This window comes from Anolis sagrei, chromosome 13 (assembly GCF_037176765.1).
Source record: "Anolis sagrei isolate rAnoSag1 chromosome 13, rAnoSag1.mat, whole genome shotgun sequence".
Classification (NCBI taxonomy): Eukaryota; Metazoa; Chordata; class Lepidosauria; order Squamata; family Dactyloidae; genus Anolis; species Anolis sagrei.
Window position 1 is genome coordinate 11,913,650 of NC_090033.1, and position 22,237 is coordinate 11,935,886.

Sequence of the window (22,237 nt, forward strand, 5' to 3'; positions counted from 1 at the left end):
CCAAACCCAGTACCTCAACCAATGGCTGATACCCAATGAGAGACTCCCCCCTGGGCACACAGAGGACTGGGCGACCTGGAAGGCACTGAACAGACTGCGCTCTGGCACCACGAGATGCAGAGCCAACCTTCGGAAATGGGGCTACAAAGTGGAATCCTCGACATGCGAGTGTGGAGAGGAGCAAACCACTGACCACCTGCTGCAATGCACCCTGAGCCCTGCCACATGCACAATGGAGGACCTTCTTGCAGCAACACCAGAGGCACTCCAAGTGGCCAGATACTGGTCAAAGGACATTTAATCAACTCTCATACTCACAAATTTTGTAATCTGCTTGTTTGCTTTGCTCTGTTAGAAATGTAATATAATTTGACTGGTTGTTCTGACACGACAAATAAATAAATAAATATACCAACAACAACCCAGTGATTCCAGCCATGAAAGCCTTCGACAATACATACACACCAAAATGTATGTGTCTGCTCTGCAAAGTGTTAGTAAACCTCAGCGCCAGTTTCCTTCTAAATGCCATTAATGTAAGAAGAGAGAAAAACTACATTGTTTTGAAATCTCAAGTCCCGTGGTATTTTTTTTTGAGATGGAAGATGGTTTCCCAAAGCTTTAGCAAAAACAGTTTTTATTCAAGTTTATGAAAGCATCATGTTAAAAAATAAAAACACCGAAAACAACGATATTGCTTAAAGTGCATTCACAGTCATCACTCACTGCCTCCCCTCCTTTTGCAGTCAAATTGCAAGTTTCTACACTGAACGGGATTCATTTGTCAGAGTAGTTTTCCGAACTTTTTTGTTGCTTGAACAAAAAACAATGCTGGGAAACGGGCATCTCTTTTTCCCGCCACTTAGCTTTCCTAGTTGGGATCTTCCTCTGGTTTGTCCAGGTAACACATGCAGAAGTTGTCTTTGCTCAAGAGCGCCAGAGAGTTTCCACTGGAGTGCCAGCAAAGGGAAGTCACCTGGAAGTCACCTGCAAAGACAGAAATGGAAGGAATGGGGACACTAGCTCTGACATCGGGTGGTTAAAAAAAAGGTAAATTACATATTCAATCAAAAATAGACAGAAGTTCAACATTGGAAAGGGCCCCAGCCCAGCACCCCTATCCCTATCCCCAATTTTGTCATTTGGGAGTTGTAGTTGCTGGGATTTATAGTTCACCTACAATCAAAGAGTATTCTGAACCCCACCAACGATGGAATTGAACCAAACTTGGCACACAGTTCTCCCATGACCAACAGAAAATACTGGATGGGTTTGGTGGGCAGTTCCCTTTGGTTTTGGAGTTGTAGTTCACCTACATCCAGAGAGCACTGTGCACTCAAACACTGATGGATCTGGACCAAACTCTACACGAATACTCAATATGCCCAAATGTGAACACTGGTAGAGTTTGGGGAAAATAGAATCCTGACATTTGGGAGTTGTAGTTGCTGGGATTTATAGTTCACCTACAATCAATGAGTATTCTGAACTCCACCAACGATGGAATTGAACCAAACTTGGCACACAGTTCTCCCAAGACCAACAGAAAATACTGGAAGGGTTTGCTGGGCAGTGTCCCTTTGGTTTTGGAGTTGTAGTTCACCTACATCTAGAGATCACTGTGCACTCAAACACTGATAGATCTGGACCAAACTCTACACGAATACTCAATATGCCCAAATGTGAACACTGGTAGAGTTTGGGGAAAATAGAATCTTGACATTTGGGAGTTGTAGTTGCTGGGATTTATAGTTCACCAACAATCAAAGATTATTCTGAACCCCACCAATGATGGAATTGAACCAAACCTGGCACACAGTTCTCCCATGACCAACAGAAAATACTGGATGGGTTTGGTGGGCAGTTCCCTTTGGTTTTGGAGTTATAGTTCACCTACATCCAGAGAGCACTGTGCACTCAAACACTGATGGGTCTGGACCAAACTCTACACGAATACTCAATATGCCCAAATGTGAACACTGGTAGAGTTTGGGGAAAATAGAATCCTGACATTTGGGAGTTGTAGTTGCTGGGATTTATAGTTCACCTACAATCACAGAGCATTCCGAACCCCACCGACGATAGAATTGGGCCAAACCTCCCACACAGAACCCCCATGTGGGCCACAGCAACGCGTGGCAGGGGACGGCTAGTCACATATAAACATTAACCAATAAACAATAATACACAAGGGTTTAAAAACCTATGGCCGGGCCAAATGTAATAATTTAAAATTTAAAAAATAACGCTGGGCATGAACAAGGTAGGAGGGTTTTAAGAAGTTAGGGGCGCAGTCCAGCGCAATCCAGTAGTTAAAGTGCATTTGTAAGGACATTTTGCTGGGAATTATTTCCTTATTCCGGGAAGGCACACTGGAACAGCCACGTTTTCAGGCTCCTCCTAAAGACTGCCAATGTTGGGGCATGCCTGATATCCTTTGGAAGTGAGTTCCAGAGTTGGGGGGCTACCACCCAGAAGGCCTGCTCCCTTGTCCCCACCAATCGCGCCTGTGAAGGAGGAAGGAGCGCGAGCAGGGCATCTCCGGATGATCGAAGAGATCGTGTGGGTTCGTACACAGAAATGCAGTCACGCAGATAGGCTTGGGACTTCTTACCATCCATTGGCACCTGGACCGAGACACATCCTGCTGGAGACCACAGGTATACTCTGTTGTTCCCTGAGCAAATGGCCAGCCGGGGCTGACGAGGATCCCATTGGAAGAGATGGACTGGGCAGAGCTGCTCCAAGATCACAAACAGCTTCATCTTCTGGACATCCCAAATCCAGACCGCACTGGGGATGTTATCTATCCAAAGGAAACACCACACGTGAAAGGGCATTCGGCACACAGTCCAATACATTATTATTATTATTATTATTATTATTATTATTATTATTATTATTATTTGAAACACAAAAGATTAGTACACAGCAAGGTCACTCTACTGGCTTTTGTATTGGATCACAAGTCTCTAGGACTGCATGATGTATCGGCGAATAATGCGTGCAGATCCCTGTAGGGTGGCCTTTTGTAGCTGACAAATAGTAATTTTGTCAGTGCGATTGTGTTTAAGTGCAGGCCAAGGTCTTTAGGCACTGCACCCAGTGTGCCAATCACCACTGGGACCACCTTGTCTGGCTTGTGCCAGAGACTTTACAGTTCGATCTTTAAATCCTCGTATTGTGTCGGCTTTTTTAGTTGTTTCTCTTCAATCCTGCTGTCGCCTGGGATTGCAATATCGACGATCCATACTTGTTTTTTAACACAGTCATGAGGTCAGGAATCTTGTGCTCCAAAACTCTGTCTGTCTGAAATCAGAAGTCCCAGAGTAGCTTGACATGTTCATTTTCTGTGACTTGTGATCCCACCAATTCTTTGTCCCAGGCAGATGGTCTTTGTGACACAAGTTCCAATGAATCTGGAATATTGTGTGCAATTCTGGGCAGCACAATTGAAGGGAGATGTCGACAAGCTGGAATGTGTCCAGAGGAGAGCGACTAAAATGATCAAGGGCCTGGAGAACAAGCCCTATGAGGAGCGGCTCGAAGAGCTGGGCATATTTAGCCTGAAGAAAAGAAGGCTGAGAGGAGACACGATAGCCATGTATAAATATGTGAGAGGAAGTCATAATGCTTTTTGTATAATGTTTTTTGCATAATGGTTTGAGAATTGTTTTTATACTGTGTTTTGTAGTTGTTCGTCCCATGTTGTACACCGCTGTGAGTCGCCCCTGGGCTGAGAACAGCGGTATAGAAGCAAAGTAAATAAATAAATAAATAATAGACGCAATTATTATTATTATTATTATTATTACTATTATTATTATTTACAGCTTTTATATTCCACCCTTCTCACCCCGCAGGGGACTCAGGGTGGATTACAGTGTACAATATATGGCAAACATTCAATGCCCATTTTGACATACAAACATATACAGACATAGACAGAGGCTATTTAACTTTTTTTCTGGCCGCCAGGAGAGCTGTCCCTTTCCTCGTCCATCTGCGACGCTGATGAAGCACTTCCGCATTCCCCGCATGCTTCCCCGCTGGAATGCTTTGCTGGAGTCTTTTTTATGGCCTCATAAATCACTTAATTTAGCCTCCTCACACCTAATTTTCCTACTTGACAGATGCAACTGTCTTTTGGGTTGCAAAGGTCGACAACAGGCTACACACAATTGGTTGGAAACCCACTCCAACCCGGGCTGGCTTCGAACTCATGACCTTTTTGGTCAGAGTGATCTTAATGCAGCTGACACTCAGCCTGCTGTGCCACAATCCCTGTGCAATGGAGCAATGGTTTCAAACTAGAAGAAAGGAGATTCCACCTGAATATTAGGAAGAACTTCCTGACTGTGAGAGCCGTTCAGCAGTGGAACTCTCTGCCCCGGAGTGTGGTGGAGGCTCCTTCTTTGGAGGCTTTTAAACCTTTGAATGCAATTTCCCTGCATCTTGGCAGAATGGGGTTGGACTGGATGAGGTCTCTTCAAACTGAATCATCTGAGCAACGGTGTTATGTCTCTGCTTGTAGTTTGTCTGCACCATCTTCTTGCAGCAGCTGAGGATATGATCTATTGTTTCATCTGCTTCCTTGCAGAGTCTACACTTGTGATCTGTCAGCAACTTTTCAATTCTGGTTTTGATGGCACTTGTTCTAATGCCATGTTTTTTCTTCGTCAAATTGGCTCTCAATTTTTCCCAGGAACTGTCCACGAAGAGCCTTCTTTGGCCAGTATCACTGGATGTCTATGCCCAACACCACTGGAGAAATTACTGTATATACTCAAGTATAAGCCTAGTTTTTCAGCCCCTTTTTTCAGGCTGAAAAAGTCCCTCTCAGTTTATACTCGAGTCAAGGTTATTTATTATTTTACTCTGTCGTTGTAGTTGTAGTTGTTGTTATTATTACATTTATTATTTTACTCTATTAATTATTATTATTGTCATTAAGCTTATTATTTTACTCTGATATTATTACATTTTTCATTTTATTATTTATTTATTTGCTTTATTTCTATACCGCATTTTTCAGCCTAACTCGGCGACTCAATGCGGTTTACACAATACACATAATCATAACAATAGCAAGTGGTTAAAACACATCATATACAACAAACAACAACAATCAGTTAACATATCAACGCCTCAATAAAATCAGAATCCGTTCTCATAGTCCTTATACCGTTTCCTATGTATAACTATACTTTATTATAGTTATTATTGTTATTACATTTATTATTTTACTCTATTGTTATTACATTTCCATTATTTTACTCTATTGTTATTACATTTCCATTATTTTACTTATTATTATTACATTTATTATTTTACTCTAATTATTTTTATTATTATTACACTGACTATTTTACTCTGATATTACATTTATTATTTTACTTTATTATTGTTATTATTATTACATTTATTATTTTACTCTATTATTATTACACTTACTATTTTACTCTGATGTTATGACATTTATTATTTTACTTTATTATTATTATTATTATTACATTTATTATTCTACTCTATTATTATCAGAAGGATATGTAAGCACATTTACATTGAAGAAAGTCAGAATAATGGTTTAATCAGAGTTGGACAGTCTTATCTTAAATTACAGTTTTATGTAAATATCCAGAAACATTTAACCTACTGGTCCCTCAATTAATATAATTTTATTGATACCTATTTATTTTGAAATTTACCAGTAGCTGCTGCATTTTCCACTGTAGCGAGGGAGAGAGAGACTATTTCTTTATTTAAGAGAAACCTCTTTCCTCTTATACTGATTCAGTTTCTTCTTTTATATTTGCTGGGACTTTGTGGGTGTTGTTTAAACTTTGTACAGACAATGAGGCACTCTTCTGTATAACAAAGTAACACAGTTTATTTATAACTTCTGGCTCCAACGCTTGTGGTTACATTTTGTTTCAATCTTGAGGCTTACAGTCAGTATAATATACTTGGTTTACTTTTCCGAAATAGACTTTCAATCTTTCACATTCACAAACATGTCACTTGCTTTACACACTCTTGACTGAAATTATATTCTGACTAAAGCACCACTGGCTTTCTTTATGTTCCTAAAATTTGAGCTCTATTTAACTAACTGCCTCTATATATCAGAAGTCTCTAACACATCTTCATAACTGCTTATTTCTAACAGGAGTTCCTAACTCTTTTTCTCTCACAGAAGTTCCTAACTGTCTCTCACAAACAGGAATCCCTAACTCTCTTCACAAACAGCAATTCCTAACTAACCCTTTTTACTCTCTAACTGCCTATTTTTAAAACCTTGGCTCCGGCCCTTTGGAATGTTTAGCTCTGCTTTCTCTCCAACTGTCATTTTGGCCTAGCAACCTTTTCAAATCCTGGGCCTACGCTAATCTGCATATGACCAATCGGTTTCCATATGCAAATGAATCCTATCTCTGCTGTTGCTACCCTGTCTGTACCTATTCTTCCCTATCTGCCATATGTAAACATAGAGCTATACACCAAAAATTTAAGATAGAGTAGCAATTTCGCTACACTCACCCTCGGCTTATACGCGGGTCAATACATTTTCCCAGTTTTTTGCGGTAAAATTAGGTTCTCAGCTTATATTCAGTTTGGCTTATACTCAACTATATACGATATACTGTTTAGCTGGAATTGCGCCACCTGGCATCCGTCGGGAAGTAGCAGCCAGCAATGATACCTCCAGCTCAACCTCTGTTCAGATATCAGCCAGCATGCCAATGTCTTAAATCAAGAAATAGCTTCCTAAGATCTACAGAAATACTCGCAGGAACACCTCAGCAAGCAAGAGTCCAAAAGTGGCAGGTTAAATTGTGGAACCCCAATCAGTGGCTGAGACCAGATGGGAGACTCCCTCCTGGGTACACAGAAGACGGGGCAACCTGGAAGGCGCTGAACAGACTGCACTCTGGCACCACGAGATGCAGAGCCAACCTTAAGAAATGGGGCCACAAAGTGGAGTCCATGACATGCGAGTGTGGAGAAGAGCAAACCACAGACCACTGACTATGATGCAACCTGAGCTCTGCCACATGCACAATGGAGGACCTTCTCACAGCAACACCAGAGGCACCCCAAGTGGCCAGCTTCTGGTCAGAGGACATTTAGGTTAATGCCAAATTTTTAACTTTGTTTTTGATTTTTTATACATTATAACTATATTCTCAATTTGCTTCGGACATGATAAATATCTAGCAACAGCCAATCACTGTTTTGCATTTATTTGAAAACGAAAGAGTGTATATACAGCAAGGCATACTAACCATTTCTAGTGGCCAGGAAGCAATTGTCGCAGCTGAAAGCCAACATCCCAACCCCAATCCTTGGGTTTGCCTGGTCCATAGCAGGCTTTACAAGATGCAAAGACAACGGGACCGGGACAATTTCGTCTGGAATGGAAAAGACACAGAATGAAAAAGACACAAAAGAGACATGCACAAGAAGTGGAAAAAGGGAGAAATCACCAAAGAAGAATTCAAACAAATTATTTTCCCAACTCCTGTAGGGAAAAGGTCTGCAAGGCTAAAGCACAAAACAAGCTCAGGCTTGCCAGGGACATTAAAAACAATAAAAAGGGCTTCTTTTCTTATGTCGGTAGAAAAAGGAAGAACAAGGAGGCGATAGGGCCTCTTCGAGGAGAAGATGGGGCAGTGCTGACAGGGGATAGGGAAAAGGCAGAACTAATTAATGCCTTCTTTGCCTCAGTCTTCTCACATAAAGAAAGTCATCTTCAACCTCAGCAAGATGGAGTGGATGAGGGATTAGAGGACATCCAACCCCACATTGGGAAACAAGTCGTCCAGGAATACCTGGCCACTCTAAATGAGATCAAGTCCCTGGGGCCAGATCAACTACACCCAAGAGTATTAAAGGAAAAAGTCGTTTGCACCAAAGTCTGACCACATTGGAATGGACATTGGAATGGACGGTGGGAAATCATCGTTACAAACCTTTTCATCTCATCTCCTTTGTAAACCACCGCCTCCTTCTGAGAAAAATGTATAATATCACAAAGGACTACCACCTCACCAGCCTCATAGGAAACCTGCTACAAAACAGGAGCTTTTTTGTTGAGTTCCAGGGCCAGAGAAGCAAATGGTGAAAACAGAAGAACTGCCTGCCTCAGGGGAGCATGCTTGCTCCCTCAATGTTCAACATTTACACAAATGACCAGCTACTGCCAGAAGGGACAGAGAGTTTCATCTATGCTGATTATCATGCCATTGCCGCTCAAGCAGGGAGCTTAGAGATGGTTGAACAGAAGTCTGACCACACTGGAACTGACGATGCCAGTTCTTGACTCCATCCTATGATGGTTAATCCTCACTATCTACCTCTTCTATCTCATCGAACGTCTCCTTTGGTGTGCGGACTTTTGAGTAAAGGAACTTGAGGACTACTCTGTATTCCACTAGGTCCATTATCAAATCTCACATCACTTCAGCATCTGTAACATCAATACCATTCTGAGTTGTAAATTGGCACGTAACCTATAGAGACTTATACCATTACACATGGGTAGTTTCAGCATCCTGTGAGAAATAGAAGTGGGTCAAGGGAAATCTTTAATGAACGCCTCTCGTATGTAAGGAAACAAATACAAGACCAAGTTTAGGAGACCAAGAAAAGCCACAACTTCCATCCTAAAGTACAAAACTCTCAACATTATGAACATACAAAAGCAGAAGAAGATGCATGAGCTCACATTTACTCTTCGTACGGAAGAGAGAGCCGGCCATTTTCTTGCTTGGAGGAAAAGCCAGCTTCTCCGTATCCACTGCCGGCGACTTCTCCACTTCCTTATAAATAATCTAAAGAGAAAGTCAAGTCAATTCTTTGATATGCTGGTGGGTTCTGGGGGTGGACCTGACCCTGGATGATGGGAGCAATAGTTCACACATATAAGAATAACAATTATAAAACCCAGCAACGAAATATCTGGACCAAACTTGGCACATATCACCATTGTGTCTAACTAAAAATATTGGAGGGATTTTGGGGGGGGGGGGGGGGGATTGTAGTCTGCCCTCATCCAGAGAGCTCAGTGAACCCCAACGATGGCACACAGACCCACCATGACAATGTTAAAATACCGTATATACTCGAGTATAAGCCGACCCGAATATAATAATTATTATTATTATTATTATTATTATTATTATTATTTTACTGACACAAAAACACAGTATGTCACAGGAAATGAATCTATAGGCTGGTATAGCGAGGGAGAGAGACTATTTCTTTTTTTAAGAAAAACCTCTTTGCTCTTATAATGATTCAGTTTCTTCTTTTATATTAACTGGGACTTTCTGTGTGCTGTTTAACCTTTGTACAGGCACTGAGACACTCTTCTGTATAACAAAGTAACACAGTTTATTTATAAATTCTGGCTCCAACGCTTGTGGTTACATTTGAGTTTTGTTGCAATCTTGAGGTTTACAGTCAGTATAATATACTTGGTTTACTTTTCTGAAATAGACTTTCAATGTTTCACATTCACAAACATGTTACTTGCTTTACACACTCTTGACTGAAATTATATTTTGACTAAAGCACCACTGGCTTTCTTTATGTTCCTAAAACTTGAGCTCTATTTAACTAACTGCTTCTATATATCAGAAATCATTAACACATCTTCATAACTGCTTATTTCTAACAGGAGTTCCTAACTTTTTTCTCTCACAGAAGTTCCTAACTGTCCGTCACAAACAGGAATCCCTAACTCTCTTCACAAACAACAATTCCTAACTCACACTTTTGACTCTCTATAACTGCCTATTTTTAAACTTTAGCTCCGCCCCTTTGGAATGTTTAGCTCTGCTCTTCCCAACTGTCATTTCGGCCTAGCAACCCTTCCAAATCCTGGGCCTACGCTAATCTGCATATGACCAATCGGTTTCCACATGCAAATGAATCATATCTCTGCTGTTGCTACCCTGTCCGTGCCTATTCTTCCCTATCTGCCATATGTAAACATAGAGCTATACACCAAAAATTTAACATAGAGTAGCAATTTCGCTACAGCTGGATTTATAATAATAATAATAATAATAATAATGTTCAATAATAATAATAATGTTCAATAATAGTTCAGTTGAACATTATTATTATTATTATTAGCTTAACGTTACCCGAGTCATTTGAAAAAGTCAAATTTTAATTGTACAAAATGCATAAACTACAACTCACATTATTATTATTATTATTATTATTATTATACATTATTATTATTAATCCAGCATATAGATCTCATTTGCTGTGACATACTGTGTTTTTGTGTCAGTAAAATAATAATAATAATAATAATAATAATAATAATAATAATAATAATAAAGTTCAACTGTATTATTATTGGCCTCCGTTCTTTTTTAATGATCCCCCACTTGTCCTACTTACTATCTTTGGGCTCACGATATCGACAGGATGCTCAAACTCAGCTATTTTCTTCCAGGTCACATGGTTCAGAATGCGCACCTGTTCAATAGGGGAAAAGCCCAACAAGAACAAGGTCAAAGAAAAGCAAAACATTACAAAACAGATTCCATCTTTTTTTTCTTTCAAAGCTTATTTATAAGACGTTTACCTTTTCATCGAAGCTGCCGATGGCCAAGAACTGACTGCTGGGGCTCCAGGCAATGGATTTGACACCCAGCGACAATTCGTAGGCTGAGTAAGTAGAAAGCAGGCGGCCATCGAGCGAGTAGAGCAACACTTTGTACTGAAAGGAAGAGATTGACGTCTTGAAAGGCAAGAAAACAAGAGATGTGAAAGGGATCTAGGAGCCTTTGTAAAACCCCAAGCTGAACATAAGTCAACAGTGTAATGCAGCAGCGAAAAAGGCCAATGGGAAGAGCTGTTCAACAGCTTTGGGAGTCCATTGGAGTCTCCTTCTCTAGGAGGCTTCTAAGCCGAGGCTGCATGGCCCTCTGTTGGGAGTGATTAGATTGTGCTTTTCTTTCCTAGCAGAAGGCGGTTGGACTGGATGGCTCTTGGGGTATCTCCCCATCTCTTATAGAAAAAGAGGTATCATATCTGTTGATTATCTATCTATCTATCCATCTATCTACCTGTCTGTCCATCTGTCCGTCCATCTCTTATACAAAAAGAGGTTTCATATCTATATCTACCTTTCAATCTATCTATCCATCCATCCACCCATCTCTTATACAAAAAGAGCTATCATATCTGTCTATCATTTATCTATCTATCTATCTCTTTCTTTCTTTCTTTCTTTCTTTCCATTCATCCATCCAGCCACCCATCTTTTTTACAAAAAGCTGCATCCTTTCTTTCTATCTATCTATCTATCTATCTATCTATCTATCCATCTATTCACTCACCCATTGGTTATACAAAAAGACTCATCGTATCTATCTATCTATCTATCTATCTATCTATCTATCTTTTTCTTCCTTCCTTCCTTCCTTCCTTCCTTCTTTCTATCCATCTATTCACCCACCCATCTCTTATACAAAGACAAATCATATCTATCTATCTATCTATCTATCTATCTATCTATCTATCTTTTTCTTCCTTTCTTCTTTCTTTCTATCCATCTATTCACCCACCCATCTTTTATACAAAAAGACACATCATATCTATCTTTTTCTTTCTTTCTTTCTTTCTTTCTTTCTATCCATCTATTCACCCACCCATTTGTTATACAAAAAGACTCATCTATCTATCTTTTTCGTTCTTTCTTTCTTACTTTCTTTCTATCCATCTATTCACCCACCCATCTCTTATACAAAGACACATCATATCTATCTATCTATCCATCCATCCATCCATCTATCTATCTATCTATCTATCTATCCATGCATCCATCAATTCACCTACCCATCTCTTATACAAAAAGACAAATCATATCTGTCTATCTATCTATCTATCTTTTTCTTTCTTTCTTTTTTCTTTCTATCCATCTATTCACCCACCCATCTCTAAAACAAAAAGATACATCATATCTATCTATCTATCTATCTATCTATCTATCTACATTTCAATCCATCCACCCATCTCTTATACAAAACGACATATCATATCTGTCTATCATCTATCTATCTTTCTTTCTATCCATCCATCCATCCATCCATCTCTTATACAAAAAGAGGTATCATATTTATCATCTACCTATCTATCTATCTTCATTTCAATCCATCCATCCACCCATCTCTTATACAAAAAGATATATCATATCTGTCTCTATCTATCTATCTATCTATCTATCTATACATTCAGTTATCTTTCTATCTCATGTCAAAAACGGACTCCATCTATGCATCCACCCATCTGTCTGTCTGTCTGTCTACCTTTCTATGGAGATGCGGATAGTTGATGCTTATATCTACGACTAAGCTATATTGGTTTTAAGTTGACAAATACCTATATATTTTATTTTTATTTTAAGTGGACTAGATGTATGTTGTATGTTGTGTTTGCACTGTCTGTTTTTTGATAAGGTCAACTGGCTAATCAATAAAAAAATGTTGTTGTTGTCTTCCTTCCAAGTACAATGCAGTGAAAACAAATTATCTGCTTATATAAATGCTAGTTATTCCCAGCGAATAAATACTTTAAAAATAATATGGTTCCTCTCACCTTAAGACAGCTGTCCCATACTGCCAATACACAGCCATTCGGAGCCCATTCAATCCCGGCCATATCCTGAGTTTCAGTTTCAAAATGCTTCCACCCAAACAGAGAAAAGGAAAGTGCATAGTGTTAGTAATATAAATAGCAAGCCAGAGTTTTATAAACACTACTTACCACAAGTTGCAGTTCATCGTCTTGCAGGCCAATGGGCCTGTTTAGTTCCTCAAAGCCAGCTTTTATTGCAGAGACTGGAGGAAAGCAAGAGTCATTGCCATCTTGGCACAACCTGGGGATCACAACCAGACACAGTGAAGACATCTGCCCTTGCGCTATGCTACTCTGCTACTGAGTACGCATGCCAGTGTGGAACACACCTCACCACGCTAAAACAGTGGATGTGGCTCTTAATGAGACATGCCGCATTATCACGGGGTGTCTGCGCCCTACACCACTGGAGAAATTAAACTGTCTAGCCAGTATCGCACCACCTGACATCCGCCGGGAAGTAGCAGCCAATAGTGAAAGGACCAAGGCAGAGACATCTCCAGCTCATCCCCTGTTTGGGTATCAGCCAGTACTTCAACTACTTAAATCAAGAAATAGTTTTCTAAGATCTACAGAGACACTCGTTGGAACACCTCAGCAAGCGAGAGTTCAAAAGTGGCAGGCTCAAACCCAGCACCTCAATCCATGGGTGATACCAGATGAGAGACTCCCCCCTGGGCACACAGAAGACTGGGCGACTTGGAAGGCGCTGAACAGACTGCGCTCTGGCACCATAAGATGCAAAGCCAACCTTAAGAGATGGGGCTACAAAGTGGAATCCACAACATGCGAGTGTGGAGAGGAGCAAACCACTGACCACCTGCTGCAATGCAACCTGAGCCCTGCTACATGCACAATGGAGGACCTCCTTGCGGCAACACCAGAGGCGCTCCAAGGGGCCAGATATTGGTCAAAGGACATTTAATCAACTACCAAGCTTGCAAACTTTGTGTTTTTTTATCTGTTTGTTTGTTTTGTTCTGTTAGAAATGTAATACAATGGTCTGGTTGCCCCTGACACGATAAATAAATTGCAGAAACCACCCAGAACTAGATCTGCAATGGGTTGATGATCTATACACAAAAGTGAAAATATGTGTGGGGGGGGGGGGCTGGGCTGTCCACTTACACAGACAAGCTGGTGCCTCCATAAACAGCTATAGGTTCCACTGCTCAGGAGACATTGATGGCCCTCTGCCCAATGGCATTGCAGGTTATAGTGCGCACCAATGTACAAGAGCCCTGCCAATGTCCTCCACAAACACCACACTATGAAGTGAAATTTGGGGACAATTTCATCCTAGATTTTATGTGTTTCATCCAAAATAGACATCCCAGTGTTTCCTATTCTCTCCATTGGTGTGGAATTTGTACAACCAAACTTTTTTTCTTTTCCACAAGGTGTATTGTGTTCCAAGACTTTGTCAGTCTGGATCCGAAAGTCCCACAGTATTTTTGTGTGTTCTTTTTCCACCACCTTTGCAGGTTTATGATCCCACCAGGTGGTACTTGTGACATAAGTTCCAGTGAATCATTTTTGCCACAGAGTTGTGCCTCTGTTTGTAGCCAACAGTGAAAGGACCAAGGCAATGACATCTCCAGCTCATCCCCTGTTTGGGTATCAGCCAGCACGTCAATGACTTAAATTTAGAAATAGTTTTCTAAGATCTACAGAGACACTCGCTGGAACACCTCAGCAAGCAAGAGTCCAAAAGTGGCAGGCTCAAATCCAGGACCTCAATCAATGGTTGATACCAAATGAGAGACTCCCCCCAAGCAAACAGAAGACTGGGCGACTTGGAAGGCGCTGAACAGACTGCGCTCTGGCACCACAAGATGCAGAGCCAATCTTAAGAAATGGGGCTACAAAGTAGAATCCACAACATGTGAGTGTGGAGAAGAGCAAACCACAGATCACCTGCTGCAATGCACCAGGGTGCATTGCAGCAGGTGGTCTGTGGTTTGCTCTTCTCTACACTGCCACATGCACCATGGAGGACCTTCTTATAGGAACAAGAGAGGCACTCCAAGTGGCCAGATACTGGTCAAAGGACATTTAATCAACTACCAAGCTTGCAAACTTTGTGTTTTGTTTGTTTGTTTGTTAAAAATGCAACACAACTGTTTGGTTTGCTCCTGACACGATAAATAATATTTCTATTTTGAAATTTACCCGTAGCTGCTGTATTTTGCACCATTGGTTTATACCCAAGTCATAAAGTTTTCCCAGGTTTTTTTGTGGTTAAATTAGGTGCCTCAGCTTATATTCAGGTTGGCTTATACTTGAGTGTATAATGGTATATAGCATTTATTTATTATTTATTTATTTAGAACTTTTATATACCCGTCTTCTCGACTTCTGCAGAGGGACTCAGTCTGGTTCAAAACAAAAGATTCATAAACAATAGTTTAAAACATCACACCAGTTTTCTAAAAGTCAGGAGAGAAGGGGCAGATCTAATCTCCAGTGGGAGAGAGTTCCAGAGCTGAGGGGCCACCACAGAGAAGGCCCTGTCCCTCGTCCCCACCAGACGCGATTGCGAGGGTGGTGGGACCGAGAGCAGGGCCCCTCCAGAAGGTCTTAACAACCTTGATGGTTCATAGGGGAGAATCCGTTCGGACAGGTAAACTGGGCCGGAGTCTATATTGCAAGATGGATGGATGGGATCCTTGAAGTGACTGGATTGACCTTGGAGCTGGGGGTGGTGATGGCCAACAAGGAGCTCTGGCGTGGGCTGGTCCATGAGGTCACGAAGAGTCTGAAATGACTGAACGAATTAGCAACAACCAAATTTCTACATTGACCAATTGGTGAACCAATAATCTGACTCTCTAGAGCTGGATCCAAGATGGGTTTTTACCCGTAAGAGCTGCCAATCGCTGCAGACGAAAAGACTGATGTAGTCCTTGCAGTCTCTCCTCTCCGCCAAGGCCATGTAGCGCCCGTTCTTCGTGAACGCGATTCCTGCCAAAAAGGAAAGAGAGCAGTGCTTGAAGGAGGTGGAAAGATCAAAACCGCAAAAGAAGGGGAAAACCAACAAAAGCCTGGACAGAAGAGCCATTGTCTTTTGGGGCGCTCTTGGTGCCATATTTGGACTCTGTCGTCCAAGAGGACGTGCATAAAACACACATTACATCTGCTCTGGAGTGGTTTTTTTCAGCTCTTCAAGGCACTTCGGAATAGCTCTCATGCTGACAAGTTTGGATGAGAAAAAGGCTGAATGTGTGTGAAAAGAAAACAGAATGGTGGCCTCGAATATCAAGTTTCAGGTATAAGGATGTGAATATCAGGTATCAGGATGTGAATTTAATTGAAGTTGAGCTTAGGTGTTGAAGGGCCCACTTGCCCCTCTGCTTTCATCCCTTCTTCCTTTTTTTTTTTACCCCTCCAAACCTTTTCCACATTCCTTTCCTCCTTCTTTCTCCCCTCTACCCTCCCTCCTTTTCTCATTCCTTTCTTTTTCCCTTTCTTTCCTTTCTACCTTCTCCAGGTCTGAGAGGGTCTACCTCACAATGTCTCCAAGGAAGCCAAAGCTTCCTCCCCTCTTCCGTTTCCGCCATATACTCGATGTAACGATGTCACCAATTTGTGACGATTTGCTAAGATGTGATGAGGCCACCAATTTGTAAACGTTTGTAAAGGAGCCACCACTCTGTAAGGGCTTATTAAATTGATAGCATAGCTTATAGCTAATAATATTGATTTGGTCTTTCTTCTGTGCAGCGTGACTTAACTTATCAGAGACAAGACTTTAGGAAAAACAGTAACAAGTTTATTGAAATGTAGAAGGAGCTTGATGGTTTCAATGTAACTTAACTCTTAGAGCAGTGTTTCTCAACCTGGGGGTCGGGGCCCCTGTGGGGGTCGCAAGGGGGTGTCAGTGGGGTCGCCAAAGACCATCAGAAAATACAGTATTTTCTGTTGATCATGGGGGTTCTGTGTAGGAAGTTTGGCTCAATTCTATCATTGGTGGGGTTCAGAATGCTCTTTGATTGTAGATGAACTATAAATCCCAGCAGCTACAACTCCCAAATGTCAAAGTCTATTTTCCCCAAATTCCACCAGTGTTCACATTTGGGCATATTGAGTATTGGTGCCAAGTTTGGTCCTGATCCGTCACTGTTTGAGTCCACAGTGCTCTCTGGATGTAGGTGAACTACAACTCCCAAACTTAAAGTCAATGCCCACCAAATCCTTTCAGTATTTTCTGTTGGTCATGGAAGTTCTGTGTGCCAAGTATGGTTCAATTCCATCATTGGTGGAGTTCAGAATGCTCTTTGATTGTAGGTGAACTATAAATCCCAGCAGCTACAACTCCCAAATGACTAAATCAATTTTTTTTGAGTGAAGGACATACATTGGGTTGTTAGGTGTATTTATAACAGGGTAAAATAATAAATAAGCTTGATTCGAATATAAGCCGAGCGGGACTTTTTCATCCTAAAAAAAGGCTGAAAAACTAGGCTTATATGCAAGTATATTCAAGTATATACAGTACATCCCCCTCTTCTTTCTTCTCTTCCTTTCTCTTCCCTTCTCTTTTCTCTCTTCCCTCCTTTTCTCCAACCCCTTTTTCTCCCCTTCTTTGTTTCCCCCACTCCCCATCATACCTTTCCCCTTTTCCTTTCTCTTTTTTCTTGCCTTCCCTACTTCAGCTTTCCCTTCTTCCTTTCTTCCTTTCTTCCTTCTCCAGCTCTGAGAGGGACTCCCTCACAATGTCTCCATGGCATCAAGGCCATCTTGATGGCTCTTTCCTCTCTTTCCAACATACATATGTTGATAAACTCTACACGCTACCTGGCAATGCCGCCCCCCCCCCCCCCCCACCTCCCAGTTTGTGTGATGGGAAGTTGCTGATAAATGTGAGAGAAATAAGGATGAACACTGTGAAAGCCACCGACTGCATGGCTACCAGCCTCCTCCCAGTAGACTCAAATCAAGGAAAAGCTTATGAGAACCACCACTCCTCTTGGCGTCCTTCCAGCAACAGCAAGGATATCCCTCTGGGCAGCTCAACCTGGAAATCCCAATTGGATGGCTCCCCAAGAGGGAGGGTCTTCCTCCAGGGGCAAGAATGGGCAACTTGGAAGTCCCTGAACAGACTCAGAAGCGGAGTGGGCAGATCAAAAGACAACCTGGCAAAATGGCACGACTGAAAAGAATCCCAAACCTTGTATGACTGTGGAGCAGAACAGACAACTCCGCATGTGGATGCTTGTCCACTGTTCCCTGCCTCATGTACAGAGGAGGAAATGTTGGAGGCTACAGACAATGCCGTTGCTGTTGCCTGTTTTTGGTCAAAAGATATTTAGCCGCCTGCGTGCCTTCTATTTTTTATCAGTTTTATACTAGCCTAACTGTAAACAGTGACTGATGGAGCCAGTCCTCATTTAGGTCTTGAGCAGCATTGCATTCTGGGAAATGTAGTTTACAGCAGGGCCTTTTGCATTCTCTGCCATTGGGGCCCTCACTTTACCAAACCATATTTAAAATGGCTGTGTTCTCAATCTCTATTAGTCCCACCCACAGCACGTTCCTTATGACGACGACGGGGCAAAAGGGATGGTTTTTAAAGCGCTTCATATTCTCTTGGCTTTACCAAAGTTGCTTAATTGTTATATTGAAAATTAAACTGACCCTGGGAGACATCCCAACGGTATAGAAGACTAACGAAAAAAACCTGGTGTTTCAATATTTAAATCCACTCACATACTCACACCTTTCCTGCATGTTGTATGCACAAATTTAATGAATTTAATCTGATATACGATTATGATTCAAAATTATGCATAAGCCTAATGGATAGCACGGAGGATTGGCTGTATTTTCATTTATATTACGATATAGTGGCATGGTGCAATATAGCAATGTTTAATGCTGATATTGTACTAATAATATAATATATTGTATGTAATATATTACCTTGTAAACCGCTCTGAGTCCCCTTCGGGGTTAGAAGGGCGGCATATAAATGCCGTAAATGAATGAATAAATAAATAAATAAATAAATTTACGGCAGATGCTTTTTAGGCCCTGTTCGTGGACACATGGTTTCTTTTTAAAAAATACTTTGCTATCTCATGTTAGCTCCACTTACCCTGCTGACAGTCCTTGGGATACTTGATATAAGACACGGATTTGGTGCACAAGGACCATACAGTTATCCGCAGCTGTTGGAAACAAGAGAAAGAGACAGGGGAAGTTTACGTTTTTGTTTTATTTAATCCTCGCAGCTGATATGAGTGAAAAGGCTCATATTTCTTTTAAAAAACACCTTTGCGTTCAACAATAGCATGGTTTTTTTACGGCAGAAGGCAGACATCCTGAAAACAGAATTAGAATGTGAAAGGGGGATTCTCAGAGGAAACTGCAAAACAGGCAGCATTTTCCATTGCTTCTCAGAAAATGCCTGTTGGCTGAGAAATGTTTTTATGTAGTTTTTGGGTTTTTTCTGGATTTAACTAAATAGTTTTTAACCATTTTAATCTATACACATAATAAAAGTGAAAATATGTATGTGTGCATATTATTATTATTATTATTATTATTATTATTATTATTATTTCGGGTACTTCTACCCCGCTCTTCTCAACCTCCTAAGGGGGGGACTCAGGGCAGCTTCCAACCGGCATACGTTTGATGTCTACAATTTAACACAATAAAATACATAGTAACAATAATTATAAACAGTTAAAACATGACATTAATACAATTAAAAGCCAGCCTGGTGGCCATCATTTCGCCAAGACCGTAATTAATAAATTCATTCCGCTTGTCATAGTCCGTTTCCAAAGCTTTAGTCATCATTGTCCTTGTCAGTCTGCCAGATTACCCAAAGGCCTGGTCCCATATGCATGTTTTTAATTTCCTTCAAGTCATTCTCGACAAGAAAGGAAGACAGATCCACCAGGACCCATGTCGGGATCATGAAGAAGGCAGCCCAGGATGTTCAGCAAGCGAAGGTGATGGATGCGGGAATCCCTCAAGACCTTCTTGGAGAAGATGTTTTGCAGCGAGAAGCAGAGGGTAGCGGCCAGGGCGCTGACCAGGCCCCAGGTGTCGAAGGAGAGCTCTATGACGGTGGCCAGCAGCACTCCACCGATGATGGGGACGAGGGAGAGGTAGACCTTGGTCGTCTGCTTTTCCTTCATGATGATTCTGGACAGCAGGATCACCCAGATGGGCATGGTTGCCTTCACGGTGTGGGCGTAGGAGACGGGCACCCTCTAGAGAGAGACGTGTGCGGAGACGGAGGCGAGGTACTTCCCGAAGGTGAGTGAGAGGATGAGGCGCGGGTAGGCGTGGGGCGGGAGCTGGGTGGGGCCGGCGGCGGGCACCCTCCAGGCGTGGAGCAGCGGCGGGAGCAGCGCCACCAGGCCCAGCACGTGGCACAGCGAGACCCTCACCGGGCACGGGAACCGCCCAGCAGCACCTTATTCACCACATTGCCACCCGCACTCAGGGCATACTAGGCCAGGCACAGCACTGGCACCCGAAGCACCCCCAGCGGGGGAGGAGGAGGAGAAGCAGCAGAAGGAACCAGAGGGGAAGCAGAAGGAGAAGGGGGCGGCTCTGAGGCCAGGGAAGGGCCCAGCGCCGGCGGGGGAGGAGGAGGAGGCGGCAGCGCCATCCTTGGCCTCGGTGGCGGCAGCGCAAAACGAGCTGACAGGCCGTCGCCACCCCTCTCGCGCTCACTCACTCACTCCGCTCATGGCTGGGGTGTCAACTTACAGGGACAAGCTCCTGCCTCCACAGCTATTGCTTCCCCCAATGACATTGCAGGTTATAGTAAGCACCATGAACATGAACAAGAGCCCTGCCGATATCCTCCAGAAACACCACACTGCCCATCAATCCTATCATGGAACCCCTGGCTGCCCTGCGTCTGCAAGATCTGCAGGACAGTGGAAGATAAAGCAATTTGGAGACCTCTCCTGCATAAATTGCCATAGGTTGAAGACAATAACACTTGGAGAGGTAGACGGTAGTAGGGAAAGAAAAACACTCCATTCCAGAAGGATGGACTCCATCATGGAAGAAATGGTTGAAGACAACAACGCTTGGGAAGTCAGAAGGTAGTAGGAAAAGAAGACCCCATTCCAGATGGATGGACTCTCTCATGGAAGTCATGGTCAAAGACAACAACGCTTGGGAAGCCAGAAGATAGTAGCGAAAGAATAAGACCCCATTCCAGATGAATGGACTCCATCATGGAAGACAACAACACCTGGGTAGCCAGAAGGTAGTAGCGAAAAGTAGAAGACCCAATTTCAGATTGATGGACTTCATCATGGATGACCTGGTTGAAGACAATAATGCTTGGGAAGCCAGAAGGTAGTAGGAAAAGAAGACCCAATTCCAGATGGATCGACTCCATCATGGAAGTCATGGTTGAAGACAACAATGCTTGGGAAGCCAGAAGGCAGTAGCAAAAGAAAAAGACCCCATTCCAGATGGATGGATTCTATCATGGAAGTCATGGTTGAAGACAACAACGCTTAAGAAGCCAGAAGGTAGTAGGAAAAGAAGCCCCCATTCCAGATGGATGGACTCTTATAATTGAAGTCATGGTTGAAGACAACAATGCTTGGGAAGCCAGAAGATAGTAGGAAAAGAAGAAGACCTCATTCCAATTTGATGGACTCCATCATGGAAGTCATGGTTGAAGGCAACAACGCTTGGGAAGCCAGAAGGTAGTAGCGAAGGAAGAAGACCCCATTCCAGATGGATGGACTTCATCGTGGAAGTCATGTTTAAAGACAACAATGCTTGGGAAGCCAGAAGGTAGGAGGGAAAGAAAAAGACACCATTCCAGATGGACTCCATCATGGAAGTCATGGTTGCTCCCACTCAGTGGGACGCTATATGTCAAAGTGAACTTGAAGACAGCCAGCAACAATAACCTATAAAGCCGTTATTGCGAAGCATTAGGGGAAGAGATGTTCCCAATGCAAACCATTCCAGCAAACCCTTGTCCGATGGAGGGACTCACCCTTCAAGCAACCTTTTCCTCCCCAGATTTCTCTCCCTAACATTGGTTTACTGTCTGAGTTGATATTTTTCAAACTTGCCTCCGTCTGGGAAGTTGTCTCCTAAGCACCCAGCTGTTGTTTTGTGGGAAAGTGGAAGGAAGGGTGAGGAGCAAATCCGAAGCTACAGCAGCATTTTTTGAATAGCCTCAAAACAGCTGAGAAACACTGTCTTGAGACAGTAATGTGATAAAAAGGACTGAAGAGCTGGGGATGAGGAATGGCGCCCATGCCCTGACAGCCCCAGGCAGGTGGGTCTCCGTGGCCCCAAACCCATGCTTCCATAACCTCCCGTTCTCAAACGACTCTCAACTTTTGCCCCAGACTTGACTAGGTCAAGGGGACTTCTTACATAGCTGTGTCTGTCGGCACAGGATTAAGAAAAGATTATGCCGGGCGCATTCCTGGACAGAAAGTATTGTTCAACCCAAGTAGACGTCTCCAGTTGCGAAGGCCACAAAACAGAAATGGCTGCTGGTGCTCATCGCAGCCCCAAAGAAACTATAAGAGCAATCACCCAGTGCACAAACAAAGCAACGTAACTCCAC

General features: G+C 42.4%; 1 protein-coding gene and 1 pseudogene across 2 annotated transcripts in view; both read right to left on the reverse strand.

The window, feature by feature from the left end:
* Positions 1 to 620: 620 nt before the first annotated feature.
* The window catches only part of WRAP73 (WD repeat containing, antisense to TP73), a 35,991-nt gene continuing 14,374 nt past the window's right edge, over positions 621 to 22,237 (reverse strand). For both annotated transcript variants that reach the window (XM_060758736.2, XM_060758737.2), the window contains exons 5-13: positions 18,758 to 18,830; positions 15,521 to 15,624; positions 12,622 to 12,708; positions 10,607 to 10,741; positions 10,420 to 10,497; positions 8,729 to 8,834; positions 7,287 to 7,412; positions 2,615 to 2,806; positions 621 to 987 (exon numbers count right to left, since the gene is read on the reverse strand). In XM_060758736.2, the coding sequence (XP_060614719.2) occupies positions 872 to 987; positions 2,615 to 2,806; positions 7,287 to 7,412; positions 8,729 to 8,834; positions 10,420 to 10,497; positions 10,607 to 10,741; positions 12,622 to 12,708; positions 15,521 to 15,624; positions 18,758 to 18,830 (1,017 nt within the window). In that variant the 3' untranslated portion in view covers positions 621 to 871. The remainder of the gene's footprint in view (positions 988 to 2,614; positions 2,807 to 7,286; positions 7,413 to 8,728; positions 8,835 to 10,419; positions 10,498 to 10,606; positions 10,742 to 12,621; positions 12,709 to 15,520; positions 15,625 to 18,757; positions 18,831 to 22,237) is intronic.
* On the reverse strand, positions 19,457 to 20,290 carry LOC137097789 (solute carrier family 35 member E1 pseudogene; annotated as a pseudogene).